This window comes from Seriola lalandi, unplaced genomic scaffold (assembly GCF_002814215.2).
Source record: "Seriola lalandi dorsalis isolate HSWRI2012SDOR001 ecotype SW California unplaced genomic scaffold, Sedor1 jcf7180002054561, whole genome shotgun sequence".
Classification (NCBI taxonomy): Eukaryota; Metazoa; Chordata; class Actinopteri; order Carangiformes; family Carangidae; genus Seriola; species Seriola lalandi.
In genome coordinates, this window is record NW_019525114.1 from 264,807 (window position 1) to 280,152 (window position 15,346).

The window sequence follows — 15,346 nt, forward strand, 5'->3', positions numbered from 1 at the left end:
TAAAAGTTGTTTACATCCAACCTTGATGGTTATACTCTAAATTTGAAGAATTAATGCTGCAACCAACAATTATTCTGATTGATATTTGGTGATTTTCCTGATTCATTGACAAATCATTTAAACTATAAAATGTCAGAAAACAATGAAAGCTTTGGATTCAGACAGTGATGTTCTCTTACTGCTTTGCAGAGTCTTTCTGGTGCAGCTGCTCAGATAGATGCCATTCAACTGTGTCTGCCGCTTCAGATCATCTTCCAGCTCCTCCAACTCCTCCTTCAGCTTAGACATCACCTTCTCCTTCCCTCCTACGTGTTTCTGTCCACACATATACGACCTGTGGAGATGAATGGCACACTATCACAACAGAGCAGCACATCTGTTTACCATTGTTTAGTTACTTACATGCCACTACACCTCCCAGAGTAAGTCTAAGTAAGCTTAAGGGGAAAATTACATTTTAAGGTGTAAGGTTGTATGCGGGTAATTCCTACAGGTTAAAAAAAATCAATCAGTGTGAGAAAGAGTCCGAAAGAGAACAAAAAAACTCACAGGGCATCCTGCATTTGTCCTTTGAAGTAAATGTCCATGTGGTTGTCCTGCTGTTGGCGCTTCAAAGCTACAACTTCAGCTTGGAGACCATGGATCTGAGCCTCCAGCATTTCCACCTCTTTTCTATTCTCCTCGCTCATCTTCTCCGCCATCCTGGCACAAAAAACAACTGATTCAATAAAAGAATAACGTGGAATTTTTATTGAGGGAGGAAGACAGCATAAAAACTGCATAACATAAAACTTACGAAGCAAACAACATGAACAGGGCAGTAAGACAACTGTCACAAAAGAGCAAAACTAATGTACTATATGCAGGAGGTGGCAGGATGCTAAGTGAGATTTGACTGTTTTGACCCAATGGTAAACTCACGTAAAGGACCAGTTCCCATTGAATTAAAGTATGAATGCACGTCCAACCCACGAAAAGGTTCTCTAATAGTCTAAACGATAAAATAAATAGCTCTAAAAAGAGTGACTTGGGTTACATCAGTTTTAATCACAACACTACAATCTAACTAGCTAGGATTACTTTACGATGGGTTAGCCGTTTAAAAACCGTCTAATAGTAACTTACCGTACTCGTCTTCGCTATAATGTCAACTTATTTAAATAAAAGTAACTTTAAGATTCTGTATCCACATATACAAAATTGTTTTATTAAACAATTAAACACTTTTACTCACCTGAACGATTTCAGTTAATTATCCTAACAACCAAAACAGTTTGGAGCATCGCGCCCTGCGGACTCTACCACTTCTCACGAATTGGAGGGGGGGGACAAATTGCCTCTCTGAAGACTGGTCAGACAGTGCGCCCCCCTTTAGATACAAATAATGTAAATGTTTATAAATATTTATTGTAGAACCACAAATTATTGCTTTTATATTGTCAATAGCCACGAAATAAAAAGCTGTCTAATATAAAAAATAGCGGAAGCCCCCTCTACATAGAAAGTCGTATCTAACGACTACGGTTTGAGCTAAATTAATCAAGGAAAATAATTATTTCTTTATCGAGTAAACGTTATAAGTCGTTACATTTTTAGTGTTAAACGCATCAGCACCGACTTTTGGCTTTATTTGTGATTTTATAATGGCTGTTTTCAAAATCTAATTGTAATAAATCACAACGGAACATTTCGGATCTGCGGAAACAAGCACGGAAGGGAAAGTCAACAGGACTGCAGCGCCGGACAGAGTTAACGGTAACACCAGCTACATACATGTGAGGTAAACATTTGTTGGTTTTTCTGTTGATATAATTCTGACGGTTTGTTTGATCGTGATAACTCTATCGGCTCAGCTATAAGCCAGTTTAATCAGAGAGCTCATAGCGCAGGGAGTGTGTCAATGATCGTTTGAATATGCAGTCTGCAGTAAGTGCTCTCTTCATGGATATAATGTTTAAATTTAGTTTAAACTGCGTCAAAAAGGTGTTCATTGACTTTTATTGTCATTATGAACTGTATTATTGAACTGTATAACATTATAGTGAGAGATATTCGGTATATTTAGTTTACCTTTATTGGCATAAATATGGTGGACAAAAAATTAGAAAATACTGGAGTACTAAAAAAGTGACTGAAGTGAGGATGCTCTCAAATATGTTGCCATTAGTTTATATTATTTTATACTTAGCAATTAACGTTAAAGTGCAGCTCACAGAAAAAACAAAATCAAATCAATATTTAGTTTGACTATCCTTTGCCTTCAGAACAACACAGATTCTTCTTACACACAGTTTTTCAAAGTACTTGGCAGGTAGTTTGTTCCAGCATCTTGGAGAATTTACCACAGCCTCTGGGGCCTAGTCTGTCTCAGTGTCTTCTGTCTCCTCATGTGATCCCAGACTGACTGTTGCAGGACTCCTCGTTCTTTTGGCTGTATGCTCGTTTTTCTGCTGTATAATCAGTTCTGAACCAATCAGACAACCTCCATGATGGTGTTGTGTGATGGATCAGATTCTAAACATCTAAAACTTTTGCATAGCACCTCTGAGTATAATGCAGTACAGTTCAACAGCAGCACAAACCATAGCCTCCAACATGACCGTATTCAGATTTGAGACTAAGTGAAATGACAGTTCAGTTATTATTAAAATTGTGATTTGAAGTTGATCAACCTTTCATTGATTAATCAAAACTTTCTGGCACTGCTAAGGTGCAAGTACTCACAACCTCATGGTTCATCAAAGTCTCCTTCCATCCATGGTCTATGGATGGAAGGATGTATAGGTAAACATGGCTGACATTTGTGTTTTGTGTTTTTTTGTCTGTGCAGTGACGGTGTTGTCGTTGATACGGAGCGATGCGGCGGCTGTACGTCGGTGGGTTGAGCCACTCAATCACCCAGAAGGATCTGAAGGATCGATTCGGAAAGTTTGGAGATGTGCAGGACGTGGAGCTGCGGACCAGGAGGGACGAGGAGGGTGAGGAATCAAATAAAAAAAATTCAAATGTCATTTATTTCTGTTAATTTTTATGCCATATTTAATGTTTCATATAGTATAAGATTTAAAACTCATCACCTGCTGAACAGCAATTTACACATTTTAATTTTAAGTAATTATCCTAATTGACCTGCATGTGTTTTGACTGCTCTCCTCCAGGTGTTCCTTACAAAACCTTCAGCTACATTAACATCGACATCTCAGATGCTGACCTAAAGAAATGTGAGTCAACTGAGCTGCTGCTCTTTGTGCCCTCAAGTCTTATTTTACTTAAACCATGAGAAATGCTGGAAAATTGTTCAATATAATGATTTGTGTTGGAAACAGCTGAAATATTTTCTTTCCTTTGGTAGTTTTTTACTTGAATTAGTGGTATGTAACCTCAGACCAGCTCCTCTCTTAGCTGTTCACCGGAGCTTGTGTTGTATCATCAGTGTGAGATCAGTGTGTTTCCTCTTCAGGTCTGACGGTGCTCAACAAATCCAAATGGAAAGGAGGAACTCTGCAGATTGAAACAGCCAAGGAGAGTTTCTTACACAGGTAAAGCCATGTTCACCTCACCATGAAAGTCTTCAGACTCACGAGGCAAGAAGAAGCTGATATAATTAACAATCAGTCAATTTAATTTTAATTAAGGCTGTAGCTAACGATTATTTTTATTAATTAACTTTTAACTTTTAATAATTAACTAATCTGCCATTTATTTTCTCAATTATTCGATAAATGATTTTGTGTGCTAAGTGTCAGAGTTTTTAAAAATGTCTGTCATAGTTCCTCAGAATACAAAGTAACATATTTAAATGTTTTGATTTGTCCAACCAAATGTCCAAAACCCAAAGACATCTAGTTTACAATGATATAAAACAGAGAAAATTGGAGAAGCTGTAACTAGAGAATAGTTGAAATTCTGCTCTCAAACAATTAGTAGTATATCGAAATAGTTTCCAGTTGATTTCCATCTCTGAATTTACAGATTAAACAGGACACACATGTAGGATCAGATCAGCTGCAGACTCTTGGCAGCTAAAATCTGTCTCTTGACTTACAAAATGATTATAGGTGAAACTCTTGAATAAATTTTGTTTTGATAATGGATGTGTAGTTCTGTAGGATGACGCCCTGTCAAATGGCCCTGCACTCTTAACAAGCACATTCTAGCAGCAGAGAGTTTACCAAGTAAAAACACTCTGCTGATCTGTGATAGAGGATTCCTCCTGATCTTAATGTGTAGTGAGTTTGTGGCGTTTGTGTCTCAGACTGGCTGAGGAGCGGCAGGCGGCGGTGGAGCAGCGCCTCCAGCCGCCTGCAGCTGAGGACAACAGACAGAAGCTGCTGGACTCCCTGAGCAAAGCCGGCGTGGACAACTTCACCATGAAGGCTGCGGTGCCGGGGACCGAAGTACCAGGACACAAGGTCAGCTCATCTACAACACCAAAAGTTGTGCAAAAAGAATAATTCAAAAGATAATATAATCACATGACAGTTCAGCACAAAGGGGCCATGAACATCATTCACCATAATTAATTTCAATGTTTATTGTTTATTCAGCTTTATGTGACGCACAGCATCATGTGTGAGGGTGGGGGTGCTGACAGTCCTCTGGGTTCTCTGGTTTCAGGACTGGGTTGTCAGTAAATTCGGACGAGTCCTCCCCGTCCTGCAGCTCAGGAGTCAGAAAGGCAACAAAGCTCGAACCATGAAGTACGACCCGTCCAAATACAGCCACAACATCCGCAAGCTGGACCGAAACGCCACAGACCAGTCCACACCTGTCACCCAGCTCACCTGGGAGGTACAGGGAGGGGATGATGACATCAGCAAAAAGAGGCGGGGCGAGTTCCCTCCGTATGAGCCACCAAGACCCAAGAGGAGTCGGAAAGATGTGGTCAACTCCCATAATGCTGCGGGCAGAACCAGGTAAGGATGTGATGTTCCGTTTATGTTGTTTTCCAGGAATCTGAAAGGCATCTGAGATTCCCAGTGTTCCCAGTACTATCTAGAATTGTCTGCTGGTTCCTGGGATTCTCAAAATGATTTACTGATCTCTAACATTTTTTTTTTTTACTGGTTTCTTAGATTTTTTTTTTTTTAAATGTTCTTCTGGATTTCCTTCTGGATTTTCTGGAGTTCCCAAAACTTTGTACTAGTTTAGTTTAGAGAGTTTCAGGAGTCCGTGCTGGTTTCCATGATTCCATATTTTGGGAGTTTAATGGTTTTAGAATATTTTTACTGACTCTTACTAATCCTAACCCCAAAGTTCCTATTGATTATTCCTATTATGGAAATTATGCCTAAAACCAATGTGCAAAAAGTTTCAAAAAGGAGAGACCTGATTTAATTAAAATTTCCTAATGGTTTTTGATGTTCTTATAAATTCTCACTGGTCTTGTTGATTCCAAAAACACGCTGCTGGGTTTAATTTTCTTTCGTATTTCTAGGATTCTCAGTTTCTACTGGTTGCTTTAAGTCATGTTTACGATTCTCATGATTAAGAAGATTTGATGCAGGAACCAATACATTTTTTGGATCAAAACTTTCCTTTTGGTTTTTGATTTAACATCCTCAAATATGTTTTGAATCCAGTGTCACAGGTTCTGTAATCTGCATATTTAGGGGAAAAATACACTTCACTTCTAAATGACATTAGGTTAACTTAATTCACAGTCTACTCTGTTGGTATTTAAAGTTTTAAATGGCTTTAAATGTGGTGAAGAACAAATTATGAATATTTTATGTCTTAAAAAAATGAAAGGACTTGAAATTTGAGTGACTTGACAACACGATGTGTTACTCTGCTCTCATCAGCCTGTCTCCTCCTTGTTGTTCCCTCTCAGGTTTGAACAGACCGTTCCCTCTGTCAATCACACTGAGTCTCATCACTTCACCAACGGATTTCAACTACCAACCAGCCACCGACCGGCTCAGAGGAAGTGGGCCCCGTTGACTGACGGCGATGTTGATTCAGACGAGGAAATCCGCAGACTGGTGGCGGCTCAGGACACCTCCCATGGTGCACTTTGTCAGGGAGTGGAGGAGGATAACCTGGAAGTGGTTGGACTCGACTACTTGGTGAAGCCGGGACGTTCCCAGCAGAAAGGTAACAGAATTTTCTCATCAGTGTTTCTCTTAAAGAGGCTTAATGTTAACATTTCCATACGGATGTTCTTTTAGTGAGCCGTAAAGTTTTGTAGCACTGAGTTAATGACAAATTTCCTCACTCCTGAAACTCGTCTGCTGTTCACTGGTTTCTAAACCCACTGATCCTGTTTCTGTGGATGATTCCCCCCTCACACTGGAGACCGTTTTCATCCGCAGTATTTCCTCAATAGAAACTAGATCAGTGAAAATAGTTCCATTTATTTTTTGCCCTCTTCACACATACAGATTCAGAGTAGCAGCCGATCTTTTGTCTCTCAGAATAATCTGACCCTTTAAAAATAATTATAATATTAATACACGATGAGCATTGTTGGCTATTTCATATCAAAGTAAACTGAAGCTGCTTCCTTGTGTTTCTGCTTCATAACTGCAGCCAATAGCGATATGGATATTTGAGATTTAAATAAATCTGATAACGATATATACTGACTGATTCAACAAACATTTTAAATAAATATTCTCTGTGATTCCAGGTGGGCCAGATGATGAAGACGAGGATGACTATGACTCAGCTGACACAGATGAACTCTTTGCCTCCAGGAAACCTCCTCCTCCTCCTCCATCACAGGAGAAACAGACTCTGCCCGCTGCAGAGCACCTCTCAGGGAACAACACAGACAGGAAGAGAAAGACGAAAAAGAAAAGTAAAGCTGGAGTAGAAGAGGAGGAGGAGGAGGGTGATTCAGCAGATGATGAAGATCACCTCTCCTGCAGGAAACCAGCACAGCAGAGAGGGGATTCTGCTAAACAGAGTTCTCAGAAACAAGGAAGCAGCTCGGAGAAGCAGAGTAAGAGGATGGCAGCCCTCCCTGTTGTAAAACCCGCTTTGTCAGAATCAGATAGTGATGAGGATGATGAAGATGAAGATGATGAGGAGTTAGAATCAGCTGATTCCTGTTCAGATTCTGACTATGAAGCCATGTTTTCTAATGTCACCTGTCTGGAGATCTCCCTGGCTGATCTACAAAGGCTAGCTGAAGAATCCCAGCAGACCTCTGAAACTACACCTCCCAGCATCCTCAGCGCCGGCCCCGAACAAGAAACTAACCATATATCCAGCCCTGCGGAGCGGCCCGCGCCCAAGAAAGGCACCACGCCAGAGGATATCCTCGCCTCCATCATGGAGGACGACAGCAGCGATGACGAACAGAAGAAGAAAAAGAAGAAAAGAAAAGGAGTCACGTCAGCACCGCTGCCTGCCTTCCAGGGAACTAAAACATTGAGCGAGGGATCAGAAACAAACGACTTCCAGAGGAGACACAAAGAGGAGGAGGAGGAGGAAGAGGAGGAGGAGGAGGAGGGAAGAGGAGGTACTGTCAAAAAACAGAAGCTGGACTCTGAAGTTCCTCGAGTCGACCGCAAAACAGCTGACGGCAAAACCAGCAGGACTCTCAGCGAACAGAAACACGTAGAGGAGACGACGTCAGAGAGCGAGGAGGAAGAGGAGGAGGAAGAAGAGGAGGAAGAAGAGGAAGGGGAAGGAGAGAAAGACGTAGAAGAGGAGAAGAAGTTGGTTCCAAATAAAGCTGAGACTAGTTCCTCCTCTAGCAGTGATGATGATGAGGTGGAGGAAGAGGAGGAGAGGATGAAGGCCAGTCTTACAGCCAAAGCTGCAGCAAAGGCTTCACCTTCATCTTCCAGCTCCGCCTCTGAGGAAGACGAGGACGAGCAAGAGATCATCTCTGCTGAAGGTGTTGGGAAAAAGGCAACGCCCCCTGCTCCTCACAGTGAGTCCTCCTCCAGTGAGGAGGAGGAGGAGGAGGAGGGAAGAGGAAGAAGAAGAAGAAGAAGAGCGGGCTCCTTCCAGGGTGACTTTAGGAGCTGAGGAGGAAGAGGAGCTGCAGAGGAAGGCCAACGTCAGGAGACTAGCTGCCATCCAGCAGAGACTCAAACAGGCTGAAGAACACAAGAAGCTCATCCAGGGAGCTCTGTCCAACCTGGTGTGTGTGTGTGTGTGTGTGTGTGTGTGTGTGTGTGTGTGTGTGTGTGTGTGTGTGAGTGTGTGAGAGAACAAGCTTTACATAAATTGCATATTTACACGTCTTCAGATTGGAGCAACATTAACACACATCATTAATCTGCATTAGGATGCCCCGACACCAGGAGCAGGGAAGCACATTGTCTTTGGCTCTGATGAGGAGGATGATGATGATGATGATGAAGACAAGCGCCAGACAACCTCAGAGATCACAATGTCAAAGAAGACCCTGTTCCAGGACAGCCAATCAGAGGACGAAGCCACAAGTGATGAGGCATCAGCCAATGAGAACAAGACAAGAAAAGAGAAGAAGGTGAGTGAAGAGAGAAACTGGTCAGAGGATAATTACATCACCTAGAATCTACCTGTGGATTTATGTAAATGCTGTTTCTCTTTATCATTATTCACCTGAAATACATTTTTTATCATAAAAACACAGAAAAATTTTAACTGATCATGGCAACTACATAGTTTTCTCTTATTTATGAATCATCTGTGGTTTAACTGTGTGTGTGTGTCTGTTTCTGAAGCCGTCGGGGCCTCAGCTGTTTGGCGGCAGTGAGGATGAGGAGAATGGCGACGAAGAGGAGGATGGCGGGAGGTTTGACATCAGGCCTCAGTTTGAAGGTCGAGCAGGTCAGAAGGTGAGTAAACGAGTTCTCAAAGTGCTGCACTGGTTCGATTCATTTATGATTTTATATCCACAGTGTCGTCTGATAATCTGGACACAGGGCTGAAATATCGTAACACTGTGACTGGACACCTTCCTCTTACGTTGTTTGTTTGTTTGTTTGTTTGTTTGTTTGTTGTTCAGTTGATGGTGCTGCAGTCTCGCTTCGGGACAGACGAGCGTTTCCGAATGGACTCTCGTTTCCTGGAGGAGGAGGAGGACGAGGACAAAGGCGAAGAGTCAGGTGAGGATGTGGTCAAAACTATGATGAAGAATAGATGTTGTTTCCTTCTTTATTTTTCTGTTTAGTTTTTGTTGAGAAAATGAATTGTGAAGCCTTGGAGATTATCCTGAATGTGGCACTAGATACTAGGGTTGTTAACATTTACAGGGGTATAACATGGGACCATATCCTGTAGAAGTGGAAACATCTGGATCTGTCCTTGGGAAGAGAATGTTATATTCTGTTTAAGTATGTTTTAATGCTGCTTGAAGATTTTCAGTTTAATTTAGTCATTATCAAGATATCCAGTTTTAAGAAATTGTGCTGTAAAGTTTAAATTTTAGGCTTGTACACTTCACTCACACAACCTGTATTAGTACATATCTCTGGCATTGCACTTCTACTTCTTCTTCTTCTACCAACTGCCTGTTGGTGTGAGATGCTCTTTGTAGTCTACGCTGTTTTTTGTTTTTTTTTTCTTTCCTGAATGTTTATAACTTCTTCCACTGAAATGAAACCTGTCAGCATCTCTCGCTGGTAAATAACCTGACTGTTGGTAATTCAGAGAGGAAGAGGAGCGTGGCAGACGAAGATGAGGCTCTGGAGGAGGAGAAGAAGAAGAACCTCTCCATCTTGCAGAGCGTCCTCGGCAGCAGCCAACAAACCTGCAGCAGCAAGACTGCCAGCAAAGCCAAGACCTTCAGGTCAGCCACGCAGACGCACAGTCTGGACTACAGCCACTTCTGAACTGGAACTTTGTATTTCAACAGCTTAAATTAAAAAAAAATTTAAATGTGTATGTTTGCAGAGATGTCTCGGCGCTGCATTATGACCCCAGCAGAGAAGAACATGCTGCATTTGAGACCAAAACAGATGAAATCAAGGAGAGGTATGAACACAGAAACTGTTGAGGATTAGGCAAGATTCTCTGTTTTTGAATGAATTCTGGTAATTCTGTTAGATCGTTTTTTTTCAACTGTGCATCATGAATCCGATGAGAGTGCAGTGCTTACTCTGTGCAGTGGTCTTTGAGTATATAAATCAAGAGTTTATTCTTGGATTTGTAAAAAAAAAAAAAGTAACTGAACTGACTTTCAGTGAAGTCAATTTAATCCATTTAAAATTAAATCTCTAAAAAATTATAAATAAATATATTATATATTATAAATAAAATTAAGTGTCAAAAGGTTTTAAAAGCTGCTGTATTTAGAAAACAGGATGGGGCCCAGAATTGAGCCTTGTGGCACACCACATATTAACAGGGCTGATGGCTAAATGTCAAAACAGTAATATAATGATGTATTGCTGGAGGTCGTCTTGTATTAATTTATTAGTTTAAAGTCATCAAATAGAAAACCACAAAAGAACTTAATCAATTAAAATGTTCTCTAACTGTCATGTGATCTGTTGTCTTCACAGCAAGTCAGCCAGAAGGAAAAAGAGGGAAGAGGCTCAGAAGCTTCCAGAGGTTTCTAAAGAGATTTATTTCGACGTGTCCGGTGACCTGAAGGCCGTGTTTGGTCAGACAAAAGATGACGTCACTGGAGGAGAAGAGAAGACAAACTGGGACCAAGAGGAGGAGGAGGAGGTGGAGGAGGAGGAGGAGGAGGAGGAAGGAGGAGGGAAAGATGAAGAGCCGACCCTGCTGTCATCTCTCGTCCCGACTCATCCCAGTGCAGAGAATGAGGAGTCATCTGGATTTAAGTTTTCCTTCTTTGGAGATGACACAGAAACAGGAAGTAAAGAGACAGGTATGTTAAATCGTAAATATTTATCTCAAACTGTCTCAGAGTAAATATTGGTTTCCCCAATTTTTGTAATCTCGTTGTTGTCCTCTGCCAGCAGAGTACAAGGTGGAGAGCATCCAGGCTCCAAAGGTGTCATGGCAACAAGACCCACGTTTCCATGACAGCTCAGAGGAGGAAGAGGAAGAGCAGGAGGAAGATGAGGAGCAAAGCAACACTACTGCTAAAACCACAGAGTGAGAAAAATCAAGATTTTATGTAAAATGCACTAATTAGTTTTACATCTAAACTCAAAGGGTCTTTACTAGGGCTGCAACTGACTGTTTTTATTGGTTAGTAGTTTGCTGATTATTTTCTCAATTAATTCATTAATTGTTTTGTCTATAAAATGTCATAAAATAAAAAAAAAAAGTTTATCATAATTTCCCAGAGCTCATAGTGGCATCATCAGTCCACTGACCTGTAATTGCCACAGAGCAGATTATTCTAAAAATCCATTTCAGTACAAAACCAGTGTGATCTGAACTTGTTTGTATGTTTTTTACTGTTCACAGAGAGGAGACTTCTTCAAAGACCGATCTCTTCTTCTTCTTTTACCCTGAAGACAGCAGATTGACAGGTAGGATGGAGCCACATCACTGACCTCAGTACTCATTACTCTGATTTAATCATATCCACACTTCTGGCTATTATTTGAAGCTATAGCTCAGGAACAGAAGGGGACATTGTGACCATATTTCACATTTGCTCGAACACTGAACTGGTGACATTAATCTTGGGTGCCCACCTTGAAACTGTGGTGATTGTATAATTCGTTTGTGCTGCTGGGTTGAAGATATGTGTGTATGAATCTTGACAAACATGCATGTAAACTGCAACTGCGACTACAACCGTGAGGCAGTGATTTTAGTTTGTGTGTAATCTGAAACCTTCTCTTTCCTCCATCAGAGGGTCCCAGGTTGTTCTTTCGTTCATCTCAGCTGGAGGAGCAGAGGGAGCAGTGGGAGGAATGCAGGAGCGCACTCAGACAGGTACACATCAGTTGTCTCGCCATGTTTACTTTGTCAAGAATTCAACCAGATGAAAATGTTCATACATTATTAAAATATGTTTGAGTGACTACTGTAAGATAAATTGCTTCAAAGAGTAGTGGGGTGCTCTTCGTTACTAAACCAAACCTCAAACAGTATTAAAATACAGTATATGAGTAATACTTTTTTCTTTGTTTTTAATGTGTTTTTCAAAGCCATTGTGTGCATGATTTGAAAATTAATTTTCTTTGGCTCCATCTGGTGGTAGTATCAATAAAGTCACTGTGGCTGATAGCATTTTAAATTGCTGCATTACACAGCATGAGCCTCAGGGCAAAGAAAACCTCAACATACAGAAAAATCTCCACACACATCTGCAGAGAGAGCGAGCGAGAGAATAATTATTCATTTGTGGCCCTTGGAAGTTTAAATGCATTTACGCTCAATTTACAGAGTACACATTTAGAAATGTTTGCACACATTCACAAATCTGCATACATGTTAGGTTCTCACATTTTTGAAAAATAATATAGCTACATTGTTATTGACGGAACCTAATATCAACTCCTTAATTGGGGAAGATTTAGTAAAGATATTTCTACTTCCTGTCTGTTTTTGCAGGAGTACCGCAAGAAACATAAGGATGCCAGGAGGAAACTGAAGTCCTCCCTGAAGAGCTGAGGATTGTGGGACATGAAGTCTGGGTTTCAGTTTGCACACCATGGTCTGGACTTTACAGTTCAGGGCTGACAGGTTATTTCTCCCACTTGATGCTATATTATGCACAGACTGATTTGAACAATCAGCGGGACGGAGACCAAACGGCAGCTGAAGACACAGACCTAAAGTGAAAGTTTGAGATCATCAGAATATCAGATAAATTTTTTATTTTAGTAAATCCTGAGAGGTATTTTGTGGTCGAAGCCTCCTATTGAAACAGATGTATGTGGTTTTTGTTGATTGCCACAGAAGCAAATGCTGCTAATGAACTGATGGACAATCAGCAGCAGCAGCCAATTAGGAAATAAACAAATAAACAAAATGGTCAAATGAACAGAGAAATAAGTGCATTGATAATAAAATTAAATATGAAAGGTTTTCTTGATGCATAGCCATTTGTTTTTCTATGTATTTTGGCCGTTCTGTTTATTCTTTGTTTTAATTGGTCAGTTTTGGTCCTCCATACGTCACTTCATATTTCCAGGCTGGAAACGGAGGAATGTCATCAGATTGTTGTGATCTGATAACGACTTATCTCATTGTGGACTTTGGTCTTTGCCTCACAGTTTGTTTGATGAGAAGCTTCAGTGTCACTTTGTGCTGTAAAATAAATCAAATGAGATTTTCATATTTACCATCTGCCTCATGATGAATCTTAAGGGACACTTTGGTGAATTAGTGTTTTCATTATTTAAATTGGTAAGTACATAAGACAAATTAGAAAAGCACAAACTCTAGTATCCATCACTAGATCCTGAATTGTCACTGTTGAAGGACGGCCACATTTAAACATTTCTATCATTTTTTCAGCCGACATAGAAAGTCTTGTGATTAATTACAAATTCAGGGGAAAAACTTCAATGTGTTCTGTGATTTCTATACTGTGCGTGCTGCTACTGTTAAACTTAGATAGATATTTTATTTATCCCCTAGGCGAAATTCATGTGTCCATTAGTTAATTGTTGTTGATGATAATAATAATAATAATAATAAGAATAAGAATAAAAACAGTTAATAACAAATGAAGAATAATAATTAGATTAGTCCACTTCCTGCAGCGCAGTGAGATGAGATGTTTGTTGCACCTGTAGCTGCTTCTCTGTCCTGCCAGAAGGTTGTGGAGAGGATGGTTGATATTGTCTAAGATGGCCTCCATCTTACATTGCATGCATCTCTCCACAACAGTCCTGAGTGAGTCCAGACTCCTGCCAAGCACAGACCCAGTCTTCTTGACCAGCTTATCCAGTCTCCTTGTGTTCGTGTCTGACATGCTGCTGCCTCAGCAGACTGCTGCATAAAAGAGTAGGTGCATTTATTGTTCATAGTTAAAATTGTTGATAGCAGTGAAACAAATTATGAGTGCTTGTAATACAAACAGTGTTTTTATTTACCTATAAAAAATATGAAGGCAAGGGAATACTGCATGACACAGTGTGTCAGGCTACAGCAGCATGAGGAGGGGATGATGACATGATCACAAAGGCAGAATCAGAAAATAAGGTTTATTGTCAGGTAGGTTTTTACTTACAAAATATTTGGCTTGTTTGATGCAGTATCCAATAAACACATTAACAGGAAATAATAATAAGATAAAATACTGCAACAGTCAAAAATAAATATACATAGATACACATATTGAAAAAATAAAACAATTATGTACAAAAGTGCTGACAAAACTGCGGAGCAGGATGTGCAAAACATCATAGTATTAAAAATATCTGTTATGTGCAGGAATAATACTACGAGGTGTTACTGTAAGGTGGTTGTTGATGATTGATGAGGCCAGATGTAGAAGAAAAGGCAGGTGCTGGTCCATCACTGGGGAGGACTGGACTGGGATTCTGCTCCTGATACATTGATGATGATTAAACGTAATTAATCCACAGCTACCCTGTGATTCATCAGATTAAACATTTTAATCGTTTGGCAGCCCTAGTAATAAGGTATTTTCAGGTGAGAGAAATGTACAATTCATTTGTCTCAATACAGACTGTATCTGTCTCTCTCTTTATGTACAGTTTGATTAAAGGAGGCAGCAAAGTCTCACAAACCTTAAGCTCTGTGAGAAAAGCAACATTTTGTCACTTAATAAATTTTGTGAGAAGAAAAAAAAGAACAGATTAAATAAAAACCAGAAGAATCTGTTTTGTCAGCATGAAAATCTTGTAGCTGTTCACCTTTGAGGTCAGTCTCTAAAACTGAGATCACCAAAGCGACACTATCAGTCTACACTCCTGCAAGGAATCAATAGTTTAGAATGAAACACACCCCTGTATAACTGGTGAAGCAATAACATTTATTAGAGGAGATCTGACGAAGCTCCACCCCTCACTTGAGTCGCATGAGACAAACCAGGAAACAGTTTGTTCTTCTTCACTAAAGAGACACAGACTGAAAAACAGATGATCAGATTCACCTTCAGACCAAACCAACAACTTCCTCTGAGTGAGTCCAGCTACAGGAAAGAGACGTGGGAAACTACAACACTGCTGCTTCAACCTGCTGAAACTCCACACTGAAGGTGAGTTTGACAAAAACCACGACTCAAAGTGAAAGTACGTCTCACTGAAGTTAGTAGAGGATTGACTGTACTTCCTGTCTGCTGTGTTTTCAGCTTCATTCACAGACTAAATGGCTTCCAGATCAGAGGAGGATTTCTGCTGTCCTGTCTGTCATGAGGTCTTTAGAGATCCTGTTGTTCTGTCATGTAGCCACAGCTTCTGTAAAGACTGTCTGAAGAGCTGGTGGAGAGAGAAACCAACACGTGAGTGTCCAGTTTGTAAGAGAAGATCTTCAAGAGAACAACCACCTTTAAACCTGG

General features: G+C 40.4%; 3 protein-coding genes across 3 annotated transcripts in view; 2 read left to right on the plus strand and 1 right to left on the minus strand.

The window, feature by feature from the left end:
- The window catches only part of cenpp (centromere protein P), a 92,560-nt gene extending 91,250 nt beyond the window's left edge, over nt 1-1,310 (minus strand). The window contains exons 1-3 of the mRNA XM_023416105.2: nt 1,235-1,310; nt 550-702; nt 180-334 (exon numbers count right to left, since the gene is read on the minus strand). Of these exons, the coding sequence (XP_023271873.1) occupies nt 180-334; nt 550-701 (307 nt within the window). The 5' untranslated portion in view covers nt 702; nt 1,235-1,310. The remainder of the gene's footprint in view (nt 1-179; nt 335-549; nt 703-1,234) is intronic.
- Nucleotides 1,311-2,845: 1,535 nt separating this feature from the next.
- Nucleotides 2,846-13,160, plus strand: nol8 (nucleolar protein 8). The gene is given in 18 exon segments (XM_023416159.2): nt 2,846-2,978; nt 3,159-3,221; nt 3,461-3,539; nt 4,256-4,412; nt 4,618-4,916; nt 5,834-6,096; nt 6,632-7,917; nt 7,919-8,098; nt 8,246-8,449; nt 8,667-8,780; nt 8,951-9,050; nt 9,595-9,733; nt 9,838-9,918; nt 10,449-10,780; nt 10,872-11,010; nt 11,329-11,393; nt 11,723-11,805; nt 12,427-13,160. Coding segments are annotated over 18 exon segments (3,765 nt in total). The 5' UTR covers nt 2,846-2,857; the 3' UTR covers nt 12,487-13,160.
- A 1,736-nt stretch (nt 13,161-14,896) lies between these two features.
- Nucleotides 14,897-15,346, plus strand: part of LOC111662287 (zinc-binding protein A33-like) — a 2,015-nt gene continuing 1,565 nt past the window's right edge. The window contains exons 1-2 of the mRNA XM_087176560.1: nt 14,897-15,046; nt 15,140-15,341. Coding sequence (XP_087032686.1) covers nt 15,157-15,341 — 185 coding nt within the window. The 5' untranslated portion in view covers nt 14,897-15,046; nt 15,140-15,156. The remainder of the gene's footprint in view (nt 15,047-15,139; nt 15,342-15,346) is intronic.